General features: G+C 34.1%; 1 protein-coding gene across 1 annotated transcript in view; it reads left to right on the top strand.

Annotated features, from left to right (window-relative positions):
• LOC106709797 (division abnormally delayed protein) overlaps nt 1-15,617 on the top strand; it is a 71,823-nt gene extending 56,206 nt beyond the window's left edge. The window contains exons 3-9 of the mRNA XM_014501681.2: nt 1,684-2,024; nt 2,278-2,489; nt 3,802-3,970; nt 13,325-13,572; nt 13,809-13,935; nt 14,583-14,748; nt 15,330-15,617. Coding sequence (XP_014357167.2) covers nt 1,684-2,024; nt 2,278-2,489; nt 3,802-3,970; nt 13,325-13,572; nt 13,809-13,935; nt 14,583-14,748; nt 15,330-15,463 — 1,397 coding nt within the window. The 3' untranslated portion in view covers nt 15,464-15,617. The remainder of the gene's footprint in view (nt 1-1,683; nt 2,025-2,277; nt 2,490-3,801; nt 3,971-13,324; nt 13,573-13,808; nt 13,936-14,582; nt 14,749-15,329) is intronic.
• Nucleotides 15,618-18,320: the final 2,703 nt, after the last annotated feature.

Genomic DNA, 18,320 nt, shown 5'->3' on the forward strand with positions numbered 1-18,320 from the left:
AGGATAGTATGTTTAATTCAATGTCCCTACCTTCACCGTTTAACCTAATAGTTAGTGCTTTATTGAAGGTCAAGTGTTAATCGATACGAGGTCGGTACTGGCGAAAGTCGGTAATCTGGTAAGCGAAGAAGCGAGTGAGTTTGCACTACTAGCCACCCGCGGGATAACGACTAAATTATTACACTTAGAAATCAAGTAACTACTGGTGTAAGTAACTAATAGTAGTATACTAACTCAAACCTAAATAATAACTAGTGAATATCTAAGATCGATTGACCGACCTCGATGTAATTTACTGTTTGAAATCGTTTAAGTAAAAATCTTTATTATTTTATCAATTATATTACGTTATTTTTTTCCAACTCAAAATAGCAGCATGTCATAATTCTTACAAGAGAAAGATGAATACGTATTTTAAGGCAAATGTTTAAGTGTATTCGTTTGTAAGGACAGCTGGAGACGTGAGTCGTCGCGTTTTATAATATTTAAGGCTCAATAGAATGAACATTCGTACTTAAATGCGAGCTTTTCGTTAATCCTCTGAATTCCCGACAACATTCAACTGACTGAAAAGCATCTCAAGAGTCGTTACATCAAACGGCCGCTCACCACGCTTATAAATATTTAGAAACCTCTAGTGTTTTATAAAACTCATATAAAAATGTTCACAAAGATCATACAGATAATGTAACGTGGTAAATTTTTAATTAAATACACGATTAAATGTTACGCGGCGTTGTAAAGGTAGCGATGGACTTAATAACACGTTTTATGACACCCTCGGTATTTGAAGACCGCGTAATGTGTCTTGTTTACTATAATTCTATGTTCTCGGCAATGAACATTTTTATTCCACCTTTGTTTTTAATATGGTAGCTTCATTTGAAACGTTTTTCTTTAACTTCAATAGTTATTTCAAGTTAAAAAAATGTCACTCCGCAAAGACAGTATAAGACTTTTTATATCTTCGCTTAAGTAACTTAAGAAATATCAATTATAGTAAAAAAAAAAACTTTCGTATTTACTTTTCTGATACAATTGAATATTCTTAACATGGCTGCGTGGGTGACATAAATGTGTGCTTAAAGATAACAGCCGCTCAGTAATCGGATCACTTTTACATTTTTAAAATAAATTTATTTTTTCTGAGCATTGGAATGCCGCGCGGCGTTAATCCCTCCTCTCCCCGCCGAGCCCTCTCGCGCCACGATAACAAAAAAAACGCGGGATGGCTTGATGTAGACTTAAATCAGATGAAATCTACATACTATACAAACAAATATTTGCCCGTAGCTCTGTTAATATTAATATTGAAATTGTTCCACAAACATATTGCTTCGTTATGATTTAGAAGCAAATTTGTGAGAAATTTATATAGAAGCATATATCTCGAATGGATTAAACGATGGACGTAGCTTTTAAACATCAATTACGATGTGTCGACATTTTAATTACGTTATAACATCCTAACGTTGTTCTATTTTAAATTTTATTGCTTCAATGAATGATTCTTATACATTTCAATGTGTTGTGTGAATTCCTACATTGTGATAAAAAAATATCATTCAAACTGTAGAGTTGTAACACACTTATTTTTTTTTACAAACTGCTTACAATTCTTCTACTTCCTAATAATGAAGGGACGACAAGAAAAAGGCTCATCTTCACTTCTTTTGTCTGCAGAACATCTAACAGCGCTGTCACATCAATCACAAAACAAGACGTCCGTGCTCTTCCTACAACTGTATAGAGTGCACGCATCTCGAGCAAGAGGTCCTCTATCCGCACTGTACGACGACATTCGGATCCTCCTGCGGTCCGACGAACGTGAGACCAATGTTGACATGATCTCTTCACCGCCAAAAGACCTGGCGGCGAGCACAAGGAAGTTTTTCCGTGACATCTTTCCCGTCGCCTATCAGAATATCTTGAAGTTAGACGCGAAGCAGTTTACGCCGGAGTACGAGGCGTGCTTGCAAGACGCGTATGATGCGGTAAAACCATTTGGCGAAGTGCCACAACAGGTAATATTTTTTTTATATTTCTTTTATAAAATTAATAAACTCAGAAATATAAACTGAAACATCTGAATGTGGCTCTATTCGTACATACAGAACGTTTAATAGTTTCATGTTTTAAAAATATTTTTAAATCTGTCGATATTATTATCTAAGTCGTATCGTACAAGACATATTTTGCCATTTATTTGTTTGTCCTAAATTCCTAAGTAACACTTGCAAGTGGTAACTCTAAGTCTAAAGTATAATTTACTTTCAGCTGGGGTCATCACTTTCACGTTCAATGGAAGCGGCGCGCGTGCTTCTGCAAGTCCTGGCGGTGGGAGCGAGCGCGCTAACGGCCAGCGAGCAGCTGCTGGTGACCAGTAACGAGGAGTGCCAGAACAAGATACTGATCGCTGCAGGCTGCGCCCACTGCAAGGGCTATGACGTCAGCCCCTGCCAACACTACTGCTTGAATATCGCACGGGGGTAAGTGGAAAAATAGTTCTAATTAACATGGATTTTTTTACTCATAAAATAGATTAATCATAGTCTGTCAATAATCTGTCTTTGAAGAGTTATTATATTAAATGACAAGATAATTTTGTATGGAGTAAAGAGAAAGATAAACAAATTATATTAAGATCAGAGCAAATGGTAGAAGCCGACCTTAAACCTTTTCTGTAGAAAACAACAATATTTCAATTGCTCTGAAACGCATAAGTGAATTACAAAAACCCCTTGAGGTCTATCTTGTCAAGGTTAATTGGTACGACGATAAGAGTTAGCATGTGGACATCTCAAGGACGTTTTCAGTCTAGCAATTTCGGAAAATTTAAGCACTCTCAAGAATTATTTTTATATATTTTTATGAACAATATGACTTTGTAATATCATAAACTAATGATAGTATGGAGTGTATATTAACGCCGGAAAAAGGCACAAAATTGCATACCATTCTATCTGTTAAGAGCCCAAAAATAATTTTCGAATTAGATTAAAGAATAAAAAAGAATATTAATTCTGTTACGGTTATTAAATCGTTTTAACAAAAATTATGATCTTTCAAAACTATTTGGCATTTTATGTTAGTATAGATCTAAAATCTAAATAACATTAGCACACAAAAATATAAATCTCCTGGGGGTCGCAACAAAAACAAAAAAACCAGTACAAAAAACCTTCTAATATGCATCAACTTCATCAGAAGCCAGAAGCATTCGAAGAAAAGCGGTACATTGTAGTTAATTATTTTGAATATACAATTTTGTACCTGCCACTTTTGTGTTCTGATAGAAAAGCCGCTAGAGGTAATATAATGTGTACACAAGTTTACGAGGACATTACTGCGGCGCCCCGTCGTGTCGTAGGCTCTCACTGCCGAACGATCACGACGATTATCTTTAACGGGGCTCCGTTTTGGGATCTTTCAAAGAAACCTTACGTATGATTTATTCCGTCGTCAGTATAGATTATTACTAAGAGTAGCATCAGTATTTATTTGAAGCCGTTTTTACCATTTTCGCTACTTATATGCGGTTCCCTTATTTCACAGTACAGCCATTCTCTGGTCTTAGTAAGCCTATGGTCCAAGGCGGTGCACTCCATGCACCGTTTTTCATATGTAGCTTCTAAGAGATTTCTTCTTTTAATTTAACTAGCCCACCAGATGTCACAATTTCATTCTCTTTAACCTAACTCCCAGTATCGACTTCTTATTCTCTGTTGATGTTCTTCATCCTATTCCATCGTTTCAGAAAAGATAATGAAGATATCAAACGTTTGATTATGTGTTGTGCAGGTGCATCGGGTCGCTGGTGTCGGAGCTGGAGGCCCCATGGGCGGGCTATGTGGAGGGAGTGGAGCGCGTGGCTCGCGCCGATGCCGATGCTGCGCTAAGAGCGCTCGACGCCCGTGTCTCCGAGGCTATCATGCACGCGTTAGAGAACCACGCCGTACTCGAGAAAAAGGTTCGTTTCAAACAAACTTTACTGTCCTTTAGAGTGTGACGCGCTTTACTTATCGTTTTTTTACAAAATATGATAAGGATATTTCAGGAGAAGCTTGGAATCAGAAAATTCGGTTATGTTATACGATGTGTAATGGTATTGTAAACAAAGCCATAAAATCTACCTTCAAATAGTTCAAGCCCACATCCATCATTTAAATCCGAGCTCGGCTTCTAGAAAGGTTTACGTCACACAAGATATATTGACAGGTGCTCCGCTTCTGCTAAACAAGATAATTTTCTAGTCAGCCAAGTTATAACCTCGACTCCACAATGACTCGCTATAATTTTGTTTGATATACTGGCGTACTGGCAGTTAATAGAAGTTGCGCATTTCGCACGCTATTTTAGCATTAAATCGCCTTTAAGTTCATCGAACCGCGCGCCCCGTACCACGGTATCTCATCGAAGTAGCACTACTATAGATTCGCGGGACACGTCAACGCGGAATATAAAGTTATATAGTACCGAGCACTGTCCCACAGTTTGGCTTCGTGCCATGGACGTCTCGAATTCCATTTAGTGGTGCGATTCAATTATTTTCCGGTTATCACCTTTACGTAGTATTACAGCATTTGCATTCCTGTTTCCCGGTAATAAAAGTTCCGCACACGTTTACTTTGCGGTTCATCCAAATGTCGTAAAGTCGAACCTATTCGTAGATTAGTTTCACTCGGTGTTAGGGGGTCGTAAAAGTGAATTGAATGAGTCAAACAGCGATATTGTGACAACATAGGTCACACGTGGGCGTCGACGTTCGCAGGTGTTTTTGCCTTTAATAGCTTTACATTTGGAACGATTTCATTAACGTAATAACGTTGCACCTTATTTGACAGTAGATTTCACATTTTATTCACATTGTTGGGCGTATCTGTAAATTTTGTCGGAAAAAATTTGACACTCCAACATCTCCACGATTCTATCTGATTTTAACTGGAATTATAAACAAGTTGCTTATAATAGATACTCTACTAATAAATAATCAAGTAACATTTCACTAACGTCAACAGGAATCTTGAATAAATTTAAATGTGGCAGGTTGCTGTGGGTGAAATAACTTATGCGAGTACAGTTAATAAACTTGTAAAATTGTATCTTGGGTCCGTGCAAATAGAAAGGCTCGTAACTTATTCTGGCAGCTAGAGCAAATGGATATCGTAAACACCCAGCTTAGCTTATTTTACGACTATTGGACGAGATATTTGCAAGCCACTGTTTTAATAAATTATTTCTTGCGTCTAATTTATACGTACTTTCGTTCGCAATGTGAGTATGAAGAGTTTAGTAAATATAGCAAGTTACTTAACTTCGGTGGTTTGATTTTAAGTATATTAATTAGTGACAAAACAAATCTAATGCCAAAGGGAGCAGTCTAAACGAATTAAACGAGTATTAGTATAGTACTTTTCAGATATCTTAGCGGCTCTTAACTTAGCACGAGTGGTGGGTGGGATGTGGAGGGAGGGCACTGCGCAGCGCGCCGATGACCTTGGACGACCAACATATTTGAAAAGAACGATACCAACTTGCTGAAATATTAAAGTATGACAAAGATTGCGTTTAACTGTATATACGAATTAAGATATAACAAGAAGTGTGTTAGAATTATGACAAATATAAATTCGTAATCGCCGTTCACTCAGATCTTGGGGATTAATCCTTGTTTATTAATGAAATATTAATCGAATTATTTGTCATTAACTCGACTACACATTCTATATATATATTTATTTAAGTTTTATTATAACACTTCAGTCTAGGCGTTCTCTACTAATTAACCTAGTTAACTAGGAATCAAGTCTCAATGTTTAAACAAAGTTTTTTTAAAATACTTATACTCAGACCAAAGAGTTATTTCAAATCATGATTTCAAAAACAATTTACAGTAGAGAAATTATCAACTTTTTCCATTGAATAAAATAATTATTGGCCCCACAATTTAAGATGTAAATACACGAAAAACAGTTCTAATTTTACTGTAAATAAATTAACGTATTTTATTGGTTTGCACATCGTAAAACCAAATAAAAGTGCTCATAAGTTGCAGACATATTCATATAATTAAAGCAATAACGAAGGAAATTATCAAATTATATAAATAGTTAGTGGGCAGACAAGACACAGACATCCCGTTGACTCATAATTTAATGTCACTAAATGGTTATGTCATTCAGTCTTCAAGGACAATGTTTCCGTTTTTAGGCACCATCCGATTCGTTGTTACAGCATAAGCATTTACGCTTCGAATAAATGAACTGTAGGTTCGTATTTGACGCAGTGTGTCTTTGAACCTAATTTAGGCATACACGCGAATGAATATCGATTAATAAAAGGCGAAGTAAATATAGGACTAAAAAAACACGTATTATAAATAACAATATGGATCTTTGTAATCTGAATAAAATAAATATTATTATATCTTCACAATTAAAAAAGACATGCTTTGTCATACTTCATTTCTATAAGTTAAGAAAGTATTTTAAATTCTAGTTGAAAGTTGGATATCCAGAGAAATGTTGACTTTCAATTTTCATAGTAAAAGCATTGGTACGAGTTTTGCGGCAGCGTTCAATCGGCCCGAATTCAATTTACTTTCATCACAAAAACTTTGAGAATAAATTTCAGTTTCTCGGCCTTTAAAATAATGGAAAATGGATCCGTTACGCTCACTTATTTTTCTTCGTTTCCCATTTAATAACGCCTAAGACGTAATCAAATTTTGAAGTATTAATGAATTTCGAAAACCAATTTATTTTTGAGGGAAAACACCGATTTATTAATGTTTATTCGAGTTGAATAAATGACTGTTTATGTTTAAACACAGAAATATTTAATTGAACAAGCAAACTGGCTGTTTGGTTGGTTTTTTTGCCTCTTACTGATATGAAACAAAATACTTATCATTGATTTGACTATTCTACAAACGGTTATTCTAACTTCGGTTTTATTAAATCTCTATAAGTTTACTAGGTTTGGGTCGCGACTTCATCCACGGAATTAAAAGAATAATAATAAGTAGTCTAGTAGTGTTCTTCCAGACTATATTCTACATGTACCCAAAAATCCGTCAAGCCGTTTCGAATATACGTAGTAACAAATATTCAAATTTTTGCATTTATAATAGTAACAAGTATTATAAGTAAAATATAGGATACGAATGGACGACAGCAAAATATAACAATTACAAAAATTACAATTAATGCAATAGAAGTTTTAATTTGTCGTACAAATGTTAACGTCATTCAACCTAAACGTCAGGTCTTTTCATAAAGTCTCTCGTTTTGTAGCATTGTGCGATGTCTTATTGAAAAGTTTCTTTTTGCGTACCTTCGTAAAGACTTCCTGCCAATGGAACCGTGTCAAGTTGTCGTAACGACTCAACGCTGATGCACCTGCCTTGCGTTATCTCTTCTTTGAGCAATTTTACTTTTGGCAGACAATTCTTCGTTAGTCCGTTTTGAATACTGAATACTGTGAAACATTTGAGAACTATCTGCCTCAAGATTAAAGTGAAGAACTCATGCAAGTTGTGTCACACAAAAAATATTAAAACTCTGGCATTTGTCTGCGGCTTTAAGATTTTTGTCTTCACGCGGCATTAAATGAGCATAAAACGAAATTACGAATTAAAAATTAAATTAGAGTAATAAACACTGTTAAGTAGTAGCCGATTTATATTAACGTGTTATTTTCCCCTACTAATTAGATTCATTAGTTACTTTTTTATTTTAATTCTACTTTAGTTAATATTAAGTGATCTCATATCCACTAGTAGGTTCTCTACGAGGATAGTCTCTCACTCCGTCAAGTTGTAAGTGCTTGCGCCGGCGCCTACCCACGCTATGAGCTTTCACCTCGCGCATGATGACAGAGATAGAAGTCATAAGCTAAAGCGGACGTATAGAAAGCCATTAATATTTACATTGTCAATTTAGTAATACGTTAAATTTTTATATTGTTATTTGTTTAGTGTCGTTTCTAAATAAATTAGTATATTTGTTTTCAATTTGATTCTACGCCGATAGATAATAAAGGAGACATTTTACATCTGATCATCACACTCAATGGTAATCAGTATGGAATGTAAATACGATGTTGATATTAATAAAATGGCCCGCTGTGTTATGTGTATGTATTCTTCTTGTAAAAGAATTATAAATTTCCTGAAAACATGCGTGGAAATGCTGAAACGTGTGCGTATCATACACGTAATTCCAAGCGTCAAGTTGGATTGAACTATTGATACACATATAAAAACTTTATATTCGAGTATTTATAAGAATAAGTTTCTTTGAATTGCAAATAGGAAAACTTAAAATCCCAAGTAATCTTGCACCACATTGACTGAATGTACCGGTGCGCGTGGGCAGTATGACCGCTCGTGCCTTGGGTCATGACCCACGCCCACGTGCACGCACCGCCCGGGACTTTCGTGTGCACCAATCGGAAACGCAATTCATTGATATATTGCCGCATCACACTTATTTATTGAACTTAGATACTTTCTTTACAACCGCGATAAGTTCAGGCATCGACTACCGTTTCTGTTATTGAGATATTTGAATTTTAATAGGTGTATGTATGCTTGAATTTTAAAAGCGATACGCAACGACTAGTGGATTTTTACTCGGATATTTATTTAATAATACTACAACTTAATATATTTCTCTACGTATTTATAAAATCGACAAACTCTCAACAGTAAAATTGCGAGCGGTAATCGATCAAGAAATTAATCTTTTTTATCTTAATGTTGTAAAGTAAAGGTGAATTAAATATGCCTTGAGTTACGATTTTATCAATTGAATATAATTTAAGTGGTGCGAATTTTAGATGAAAATCGATCTTGCTTTAGAGCCACGCTACCGCCGTTGTATTACGAACGTACTAATTGGACAAATGGGTTCGTGCAGTCGAAAAAACTCGTAAATGTATCACAGCGGGTTGTTTTGTATTTTATTGAAATGAATTTTTATAGTTATTTTACTCACCTACGTACTTTTCACTCTGTGTTAGACGTCCCATATATTTTCCAAGACTATTATACATTTAAATGAGACAGCATTCTTTTCAATTTGATTAATTGTTAAAATGTAATAGAATTAATTTATTGTTACCAACTAGTGAATTATGTGGGTTACAAATTGAAATTTATATTGGTCTAAAATGGTAATTCTTTTTTATTTTGTGATATTTATTTATTAATATGAATTCTAGCGGAATGTATTTCAGATATCATTAAGTTTATAGGTTAGAATATTGTGTAAATATTTTATGTTATTTGCCGAAAAATCTGTCATTTAAATGTGAAAACTTACTGTAAAATTGATTATATATGCATAACAACTACTAGTATCCACAATAAACTTATAAATAGAATCATTATGCAATTAAAGCATGCACCACATTGGAATTAGTAGGGATAGACATGCAGCGCGGTGTTACGTGCCTAGTCCAGACAGAAACAGTTTAGCGCCTTAATACCGGCAATAAACCGGCATCCGGTTGTCTTTTAAACAATAAAATTATCATAGCGACATCATTGTATAAATTCCACGTATTCAGAGTTCAAATGATTGCGTGTAGACGCAGTTCGTTACCGGCGCACAATTTATTATTGCCCATAAAGGTCAAGCATTCCTCGACGCGACGCGTTTTCTCGTAGACAGGCTGAGCCTACGCGATTTACAACCAACGAAACTTGAGAAGTTTTCGAAATAAACTGTTGACTAAATTATTAAGTAACATGGTTCCAATTTAGAGGAAAAATTAATGAAGTCATTGTAAGAGAAATAAATTTATACCTATCTAGTTTTTAAGTAGGATTAACTTTCTCGATTATAAAAAGAGTCCATGTTTTTTAACACAATAGGACTTCTATTTAAAATACAAGTATACAGCTAAGGAAAAAACTTGTTCATAATAGCGCTAATCTTTAACAAAGTAAGACAGTTTGTTTTAAACAGCATCGCGTGTACATAACGCTAGAATGCTCCCTCTGTTATTATTTTAATATCATTTAATGAATTTGAGCTTCAACGGTTTTGAACTTTCACCCCTTTTAAAGTAAACGCGTGTTGTTTCTTGCGATAGAAAATATTATTCCAAAAAATGAGTTGAGTTGAGATTTAAATATAAACAAAGTTTTGTTTTGATTTTTAAAGTTTTTGATTTCGGCCCATTTTGAATGTTTTTATTACAAAAATATGATCCAATTTCGCCTGTAACTTTGGATTCGATTAAAATATTTCTATCGATCCATTGCGTATTCTAAAGGGTCTATATTTCGTTTTATGGGTTTCTTTAACGTCTGTCAATATAAAATGATTGCATTTAATCGACATTACGTAAGTCCGGACGTCAGCTTATCGATTAAGGTACACATTGATTATAGTCACTTAACAATCGCCCACGCGTCTTATTTGAGTTTAATTTGATAGTACATACATCGATTGATGGTTGCATGAAATTTGACAGGTCTTCACCAACATGATTATTGGAGTTCGATATGTAGCGTATTTAATTCGTAACCTTCAATTATGATAGGAAGCTATAATTTTTATTTTGAGATTAGTTTCAGAACCACGTAAACAACAGACGTCATACGAAGTCAAATTTAAATTGCTTTATTAGCAACATTCGTACTCAAATTAAATAAAACCAACAACATGTTCCGTATTAAAGCGTGCCTCAACCTTTGTCACCTTTGGTAAGTGGTCGCATTCATCATTGTCTCCGTAACTTAACGCTCTCAATTTTTGAATGTCAAAGCATCCGGATACCTAAAGTGATGTATGACATGACTCACCAAGGACACGAACAAAGCCCGGCTGATGTTACAATTAATATAATTAAACAGCGAACAATGGCGTTACTCATTCTATACGTAAAGGATGTTTAATTGTTCGCACAGAGCATGCGTAGTAGAGGCCCTAGATAAAATTAATTAACTATAGCGTATTTCAATCACAACCTGCAAGATTTATTTATGTCAAATACAGAATTAGAATAATCAAACAGTGATGCCCATTACAATCTGACATCTCGATTATTATATGTATACTTGTTTCTGAAATATAAAATTTAATCCAAACTCAAATTCTTATTTCGTTACCTAATGTATCAATTGTTTTTCTAAATATTTTTTAATAGACTACAATTGAATTGTTATAAATTTTAAACGAAATTGGCTAAATCGATGAATTTGTAACAATTTACTAAAGCTAAAGTAAGGTCATTCGCACCAAGAATTGCCTGCGGTGTCGTATTCCTAATGCACTATATAATATTATCTATATCTTCCTCTATAATTACAGGCTGGTGTTACGACTGGCCGAGTCGCTCTAACTATAAGTAAAAACTTTTTATAGAAACATTAACTTTTTATCGAATATGATACAATCCTGTCACAGTCGTGCAAAATACTGGCCACTAATGAATATTTACTGTATTTAGCCGGCGGCTTCTTTATAAAATATAAACGCTAAGTCCAGATTATAAGGAAAAAGAAACGGAATTAAACAGTGTTAATGTTTTATAATAACGTACGCCTTTATTTGTCTTTTTTAATTTGAGATAATGTCTCGGTTAAATCGCTGCTAATTTTTATTAAAAAAAAAAACATATTTAAATGCTTCTTTAGAAAATAAACTTTGCATTATAACTAACTCATAAAAATATAAGAGTAGGGTAAAAAAATTGTTTGTAGCAAAGCATTTGACATTTGTTCAACTCATTAAGATGAGTTAATAGTATTAAGAATCCTATTAAGCAGCCTAACATTAACTCAACGTAATGGTAATTCGCACTTATTAAGAATGCAAAAAAGGAACTGAATGGACGCACGACTCGACCGTGGATTTCCTTTCGTCCGAGTAATTAGCGTCGGAATTTTTCTACAAAGGACCTAATTATGTACCAAAATGCCAAGAACTCATCAAAGAAGTAGCGAGCACTGCCACTTTTTTTATAATAATTACATTAGTAGGTATATTGCAGTAGAAAACATGCGACTATTTGCGTCGGGCGCAGGGCCTGCTCTTTGTAGTTTATTTGCGTGTGTCGCGAGTCGCTGCGGGCGTTCACACGGTTACAGTGTTGCCAGCTAATTCCATTCCCCATTACCTCAAACTGGCTGGAAAATTGCTAGAAATTGTTCGACGTTTTAAAATTAAATTTTTATGTAAAATTTCAAAGTTAAAATTCCCTTGCTCTTGTTAAATTAATTAGAATTTACATGTTGTTGCGAGTTATATCGTTTTTCCTTGTTACACCCCAGATTTTTTATATAGTTTATTTAGTTTTTATAGCAACTACCAAACTGAAATTGTTATTTGAGAAAAACCATTGATATTACAAAACCACTGAGGGAAATCCGGTTATATTGAAGGTTATTAAATAAGACAAGAATTCCGTTGTTACAATTAAGGCAGGTCAAAGCATTGTTAAGAAAAGAAATATCTTTTCTTTTCCGTTTTATCTTATTAAAAACGAAGTTAATTTTGAGACGACGTTGACGACTTAACGAGCTTAAACAGCTGCTTCGTTTGTTACAGATTGTATTGTTCAATTTTATTTACGTAAAACGGCTTTATGCTATCTAAGAAGATTCCTTTGTATAATATAATATGAAGCAAACATCATTTTTATCTTTTTCAGTGATTTTATTGAAAATGTCGTTATATATAAACAAATAGAAAGAATCTAAGTAGTAAGAAAAATATATGTATGTATGTAGATTAAATTTTATTTTTGATAAATTTACTTTTTAGTATATCAATTTATTGTAGAATTACTACGATAAAAAGGCAAATTTAAAAACAAAACTGGTAACATTAATAGTGTGGTATAGTCGCCGGCGCGGGCACGGGCGTGCGCTATTTCCGCACGAATACCGATCTCGCGCTGATAATATTCGCATTCCCTGCTGCCCGCGACCCGCAAACGACACACCAACAAATCACACCACTTACCGCTCGTTAGTTAATCATCGACACGTCTGCAATATACCACGATTCCTATCTATGTACACATTCCTCGGTGCAACACAATAACTCAATTGATTCTTAAGACGATAGCATTGTTCCAACGTGCCAAACGATGATAAATGATCTCGAGATCATCACAACTATTTTTAGAAATAATGATAAGCAATGATAGTCTGATGTGAATTAAAATTACCCCACCAGCAGCAATTGACAAAAATCATCTCTGACTAAATCACTCGAAAAGTATGTACTAAGTATTTGTGTAAATGTAATTGGCCATTTACAAAATCAGAATTATTTGAAAGGCAAAACATCTTTTTTTTCTGTAGGTCCGTCAAGAATGTGGATCTCCAACAACGTTAGACGTGACTGGCCTCACAGCGCCGACTCCTACACCAGGAGCGGCGAGACGTGACGCCTTGCGCGCACCGCCACCAGACACAGAGCTCCTGCAGTTCGCAGCCACACTCGCCGCCAGCAAGAAACTCTTCTCCGGCTTAGCTGATAAGCTGTGCGATGAATCTGAATTCGCAAACGAAGGGAACACAGAATGCTGGAACGGCGAAACTGTTGGAGAGTAAGTATTCTTACATGACAATGAAGAAAAAAAAAAGTCCATAATATAAAAAATATCATCCACTAAATTCTACATAGTGTTCAAAGTCTGCGAAACGAAAACCGATAGAGGCAGATATCCATATTGGAGTGCTTTTGGATGCAACCCTCATGTTAAACACAATTCTTAAATATGAAAAACCAGAAATAATTATAACTAAAAATTGTTGAAGTTCATAATGATTTTATTTCGTACAGATACACGAAACCGTTGGTGGCTTCAGCGTCGAATAGCGATCAAAAATACAATCCCGAGATAACGTCCGGCGTAAAGCAGGATTTAAGAGTAGCCGCTTTGGGAGACAAACTGCGACAAGCGAGACAGGTATTTATGATAAATATCAAAATGATTATATTTCCTGACTCATTTGCTATACTTTATTGAATAAACTGCTTTTGCAAAGCTTTATTTTGCTAACAAGTGTTACACTTTAGAATGTACCTATAAATTATATTCGATTACAGAGTAACACTATAATTTTTTACTTAACGCAAACATGTCAGTAATTGGATTTTACCCTGTTACTGTAGCCAATATTCCAATCATTTAATCTCGTCAAGTTTACAGCTGCAGGAGAATAAATTAGTTTTTTGTGAACAGTGATATCATGATATAATAAAGCGTAAACCAGTTCTTAAATAACATCGAACTAACGACTTTAGATGACGCATCTTTGTTGCATGTCTTACAGCTTTTTGCCATCTCGTCTATCTAAAGGTTTTATGTGACGGTAATGAAGATCATGAGTACTTTTACTGTCGATTTTTTATATCAAAAGGTGGCAAACGAGCAAACGGCCACCTGAATTCGCCGAAATAGCAAGGCAACCGTTGCCCATAGACATCCACAAATGCAAATGCATTGCCTACCTCTAATCAACGGAGAAGGGAAAACGCACAGATAGAGAATTTTTTCCTACCGCCAAATCCACTTCCACTTAAGAGACATCAAAGGTGTCATTTTTCCAACAGTTGCTAGTGTCCCACTCATGGGGAACCCCCCCGGCGGCCGAGGCTTTCATGCAGGGTGACGAGGCCGGAGACGAGGGTTCAGGTTCCGGTCGGAGTTATACGGACGATGACGCAGCATATGATGCTGAAGGCTCCGGAGAGGAGGGTTCGGGGGCGCAGGATGTCGGTGAGTACTTAGAAGATTGTTAGTATTGACAAAATCTAATTTACCACAATAATAGACAACTAGAGAGAAAATATTTAGTAGTATTTTTTGGAATATCTTTCCATACCTCTTTCCATGGACATTAATTACACAATGTATTGCAGGCGTATAACTATAAATTGTAGTATTTTACTTAACGTTATTGTTGTATACCTACATTGCAATATGATACTTAATATGCAAAGAACACTGCACAAGCACAAGCGTGCTGTAGGAAGTTTGCGTAAACTTTCAACGATGTTTTCAGCATTGCGAACATGTTTGCTAAACTTTGTGCAACGTATACAATATAGATACGAAGTCGAAGTCCGCATAAAAACTGCATTTTAAAATAAATTATTAATTCGGGATGCATAATAAATTATGATCTAGATTTTTTGTTTAATCCTTTTATTTGTACATTGCGATTCATCCTAATAACTAAATGTACGTCCTTAATTCCAGTTTTAAGTTTCGTAGCACTTATAAGCGCTATGAGGTTATTAGATTAAAATATGTTTAAATATAAATATAAATAGAATAAAGCACTCTTTTTTTAACAGGGAGCAAGACATTTGTCAGAGAAGAAAACACGTATTCGTCGACGGAAAAGACATCAGCGGGCACTCGCTCGCGACCTTTGCTCGCGCTAACGTTCGTCGTAGCCATCTCACGTATCACCAGCTGCTTCTTTTAATCTGCCCTTTGAACCTTGTCTGACAGTTTTGGGCTCAAACCCACGCAGGCTACGACTATATCATTGGCGCGCAGTTGTGTGTGTATCGAACTTTAGTAGTAGTGCGAAAGAAAAGACACGCGATTGGTTTATTTATAAAAGAAAATATCGAATTGTAGAATAAACCCTACTGTAGCTAGTCTTAAACTAGTTTAAGTCCGTCACAAGCTTTCCTTTTACAATGTACATGTAGGGTTTATAATCTCTTGAAGCAAACGAATGAAGCTTGAAGATCTTATATCATTCTAAAGTCTGCAATTGTACAGTGCATATCATGTGTTTACTATATTATATTGGTTTTTGTACATATTTTTCTAAATCGAATGTAGTGATAGTTATATGAATGTACTTTGTAACAGAAGCCTTTAACTTCTGTATTTATATACGTATTGTGGATAATTTCGGGATATGATATTATTATTTAAAGATCTTTAATAATTGTTAAAGTATAGTTGATTGGCAATAAATTTATTATGAGAAAAGTATAACGATTAGTGAGGAAATGAAGTAATATGGGTGTCCTGTACAGATGTGTAAATACCTAAAATCCTACTGGTCTAGGTGCTTAGCTAGGAAACATATTTTGTTGCCATATTAATGTTACGAATATTATAATTTATGGTAATTTAAGTCATAATTTAATTGAATAATGTTATGTGATACAGAATTAGTATTTTTAAGTTAATGCGATTATCTCGTTGCATTATTTATAAATTGTACTATTCTTTGAAAGAGTTATGTATTATACTTTTATATATTAAATGAAATGGCAATAAATATATGTAGGGAATTATCTGTTCTATTTATAGAGGGCCTAAGAAGAACGCTTTTAACAAGAAAATATCCATGAATTGTATAGCAACCTCTTTGGAACAAAAAGTAAATTATTAAGTAGATAAATTCGTTTTTGCTTACCGTACCTTACGTGTTTAGAAAAACATCTGAAATGTGTAATGGAATAAAATTTGTGATAAAGTAATTACAACTTTATTTGTGGCTATATAAAGATAGTTTTTCCGTGCTCTATATTTTGTAAAATAAACAATGCTTACTTTGAAAACAATTGACGTATTTTGAATCTTTTAATACAATTTGTAGAAAAGAAACAGTAATATATAGCTTTGCTTTTAACTGCCGTAGCATAATTACAATAATTAAAATAATATGTACAATGGAATTCTACATTACAATCTAAATACTGACTCTACTGTTTTTAGTTAAGTAAATATCATGACAAGCTGTTTGCTGTCATTGTTAAATGTAGACAATGTTTATTGGTTTAAAGACAAAATGTGTAAAATGTAAAAAAAAATGTTTACGCTTGATGTAGAAAAAAATGAAAAAAAACATCATTAAATGATGAAGTAAATTGTACATTTAAAAATTATAGTAATGACTATTAATAATTTATCCAAATAAAAATTATGTCTAGATTATTTTTAAATGAAAATATCAAATTTTAGGGATATTTTGATGGAAGATTGTTATTTTGATCAGTGGCGAAGTATTTGCTCTTCTTTGCTTTGACACCGATTTGATATTTCTGATACTAGCATTATGACAAAATATAGAAAAGTTCCATATTTCTCCGATACTTACCATCAATAATTTAAAAGTGTAAAATTAATAAAAAAAAACCCTGTTTCCAGTGAATTAAAAGAATTTATCTTCGTTAAGTAACGAAGAATAATGAATCTCGAACGTTTTGTAAATATTATTGGACAGATAGTGTGTTTATATTACGAAAATAAACTCTGTACCATACATAATTGTTTTATTTCCAAAAAATAACGGCCATTTTAAGTTTAATTTCGATTCGTATAAAAAGGAATATTTTTAAAAAATAAAATAGTTTGATTAAAAATTTAAAAAAAATATATAATACAATATACCAGGATGAAATAAAAAAAATAATGCATTGAGTACGAGTTAAATGGTGAGATAATGTAAGTACCAGTATGCAATATGCAGATGTAAAATGCAACAGTATGCGATGTAGAGGTGGCCTGCTTTTGGTATATTTTATTCATGCAGTCCATTGTCTCCGGCCTGGTAGCGTCATAACTCGTAGACCTATTATTATGTTAGTGAGTGTACTGTACTAACGTTGGGAAATTACACTCCAAATGCATATGCTAGCATTAAAATGAAAATGCAATGCTTTTCGTATTGTTTCATTTCTTATTTCTTCTATTTATTTCTTATACAATTTTCTTTTTCAATTAGGCAAATAGGGTTGTGCCAAAAATTCTTTTCGGATTTAATTGATTAATAGCAATACTTTCGAAACTCTCGAAAGCTTGGATGCCTATTGGATGATATATAAAAGGTCAGATGATGAATATAAGACATAATTCGTGACTTACAAGACACTACACTTAGTGTCTTGTAAGTCACGACTTATGTCTTTGCGATTAAATAGGCGACACTTCACCTATTTAATCTACCTCTATTTTTTCATCAATCAAGATCCGTTGAGCCGTTCTGGAGATACCTTCAAACAAACATCCATCTATCTATCCATCCATCCAAACATTCGCATTTATAATATTAGTAACATAACTAACTTACTCCAGTCAGTACCTTTAACAGCTCGCTCTAACTTCGGAAGACTTCGACGTGTTGGTCGCCGTAGTTTAAAATCTCTTTTGCGTTCAAAGCCACTGGTCCAATTGCAATGTGTTTTATCTATTACTACATACATACAACACATATTACCTACTTCAAAAGTGCGACCTCCAATCGTTATAACACTACTATACTAAGAGGTACAATGTTGTTATCGAATTTGGCAATCACGACAATATTTTCACACTAT

The sequence above is a fragment of the Papilio machaon genome, chromosome 3 (genome assembly GCF_912999745.1).
Source record: "Papilio machaon chromosome 3, ilPapMach1.1, whole genome shotgun sequence".
NCBI lineage: Eukaryota > Metazoa > Arthropoda > Insecta > Lepidoptera > Papilionidae > Papilio > Papilio machaon.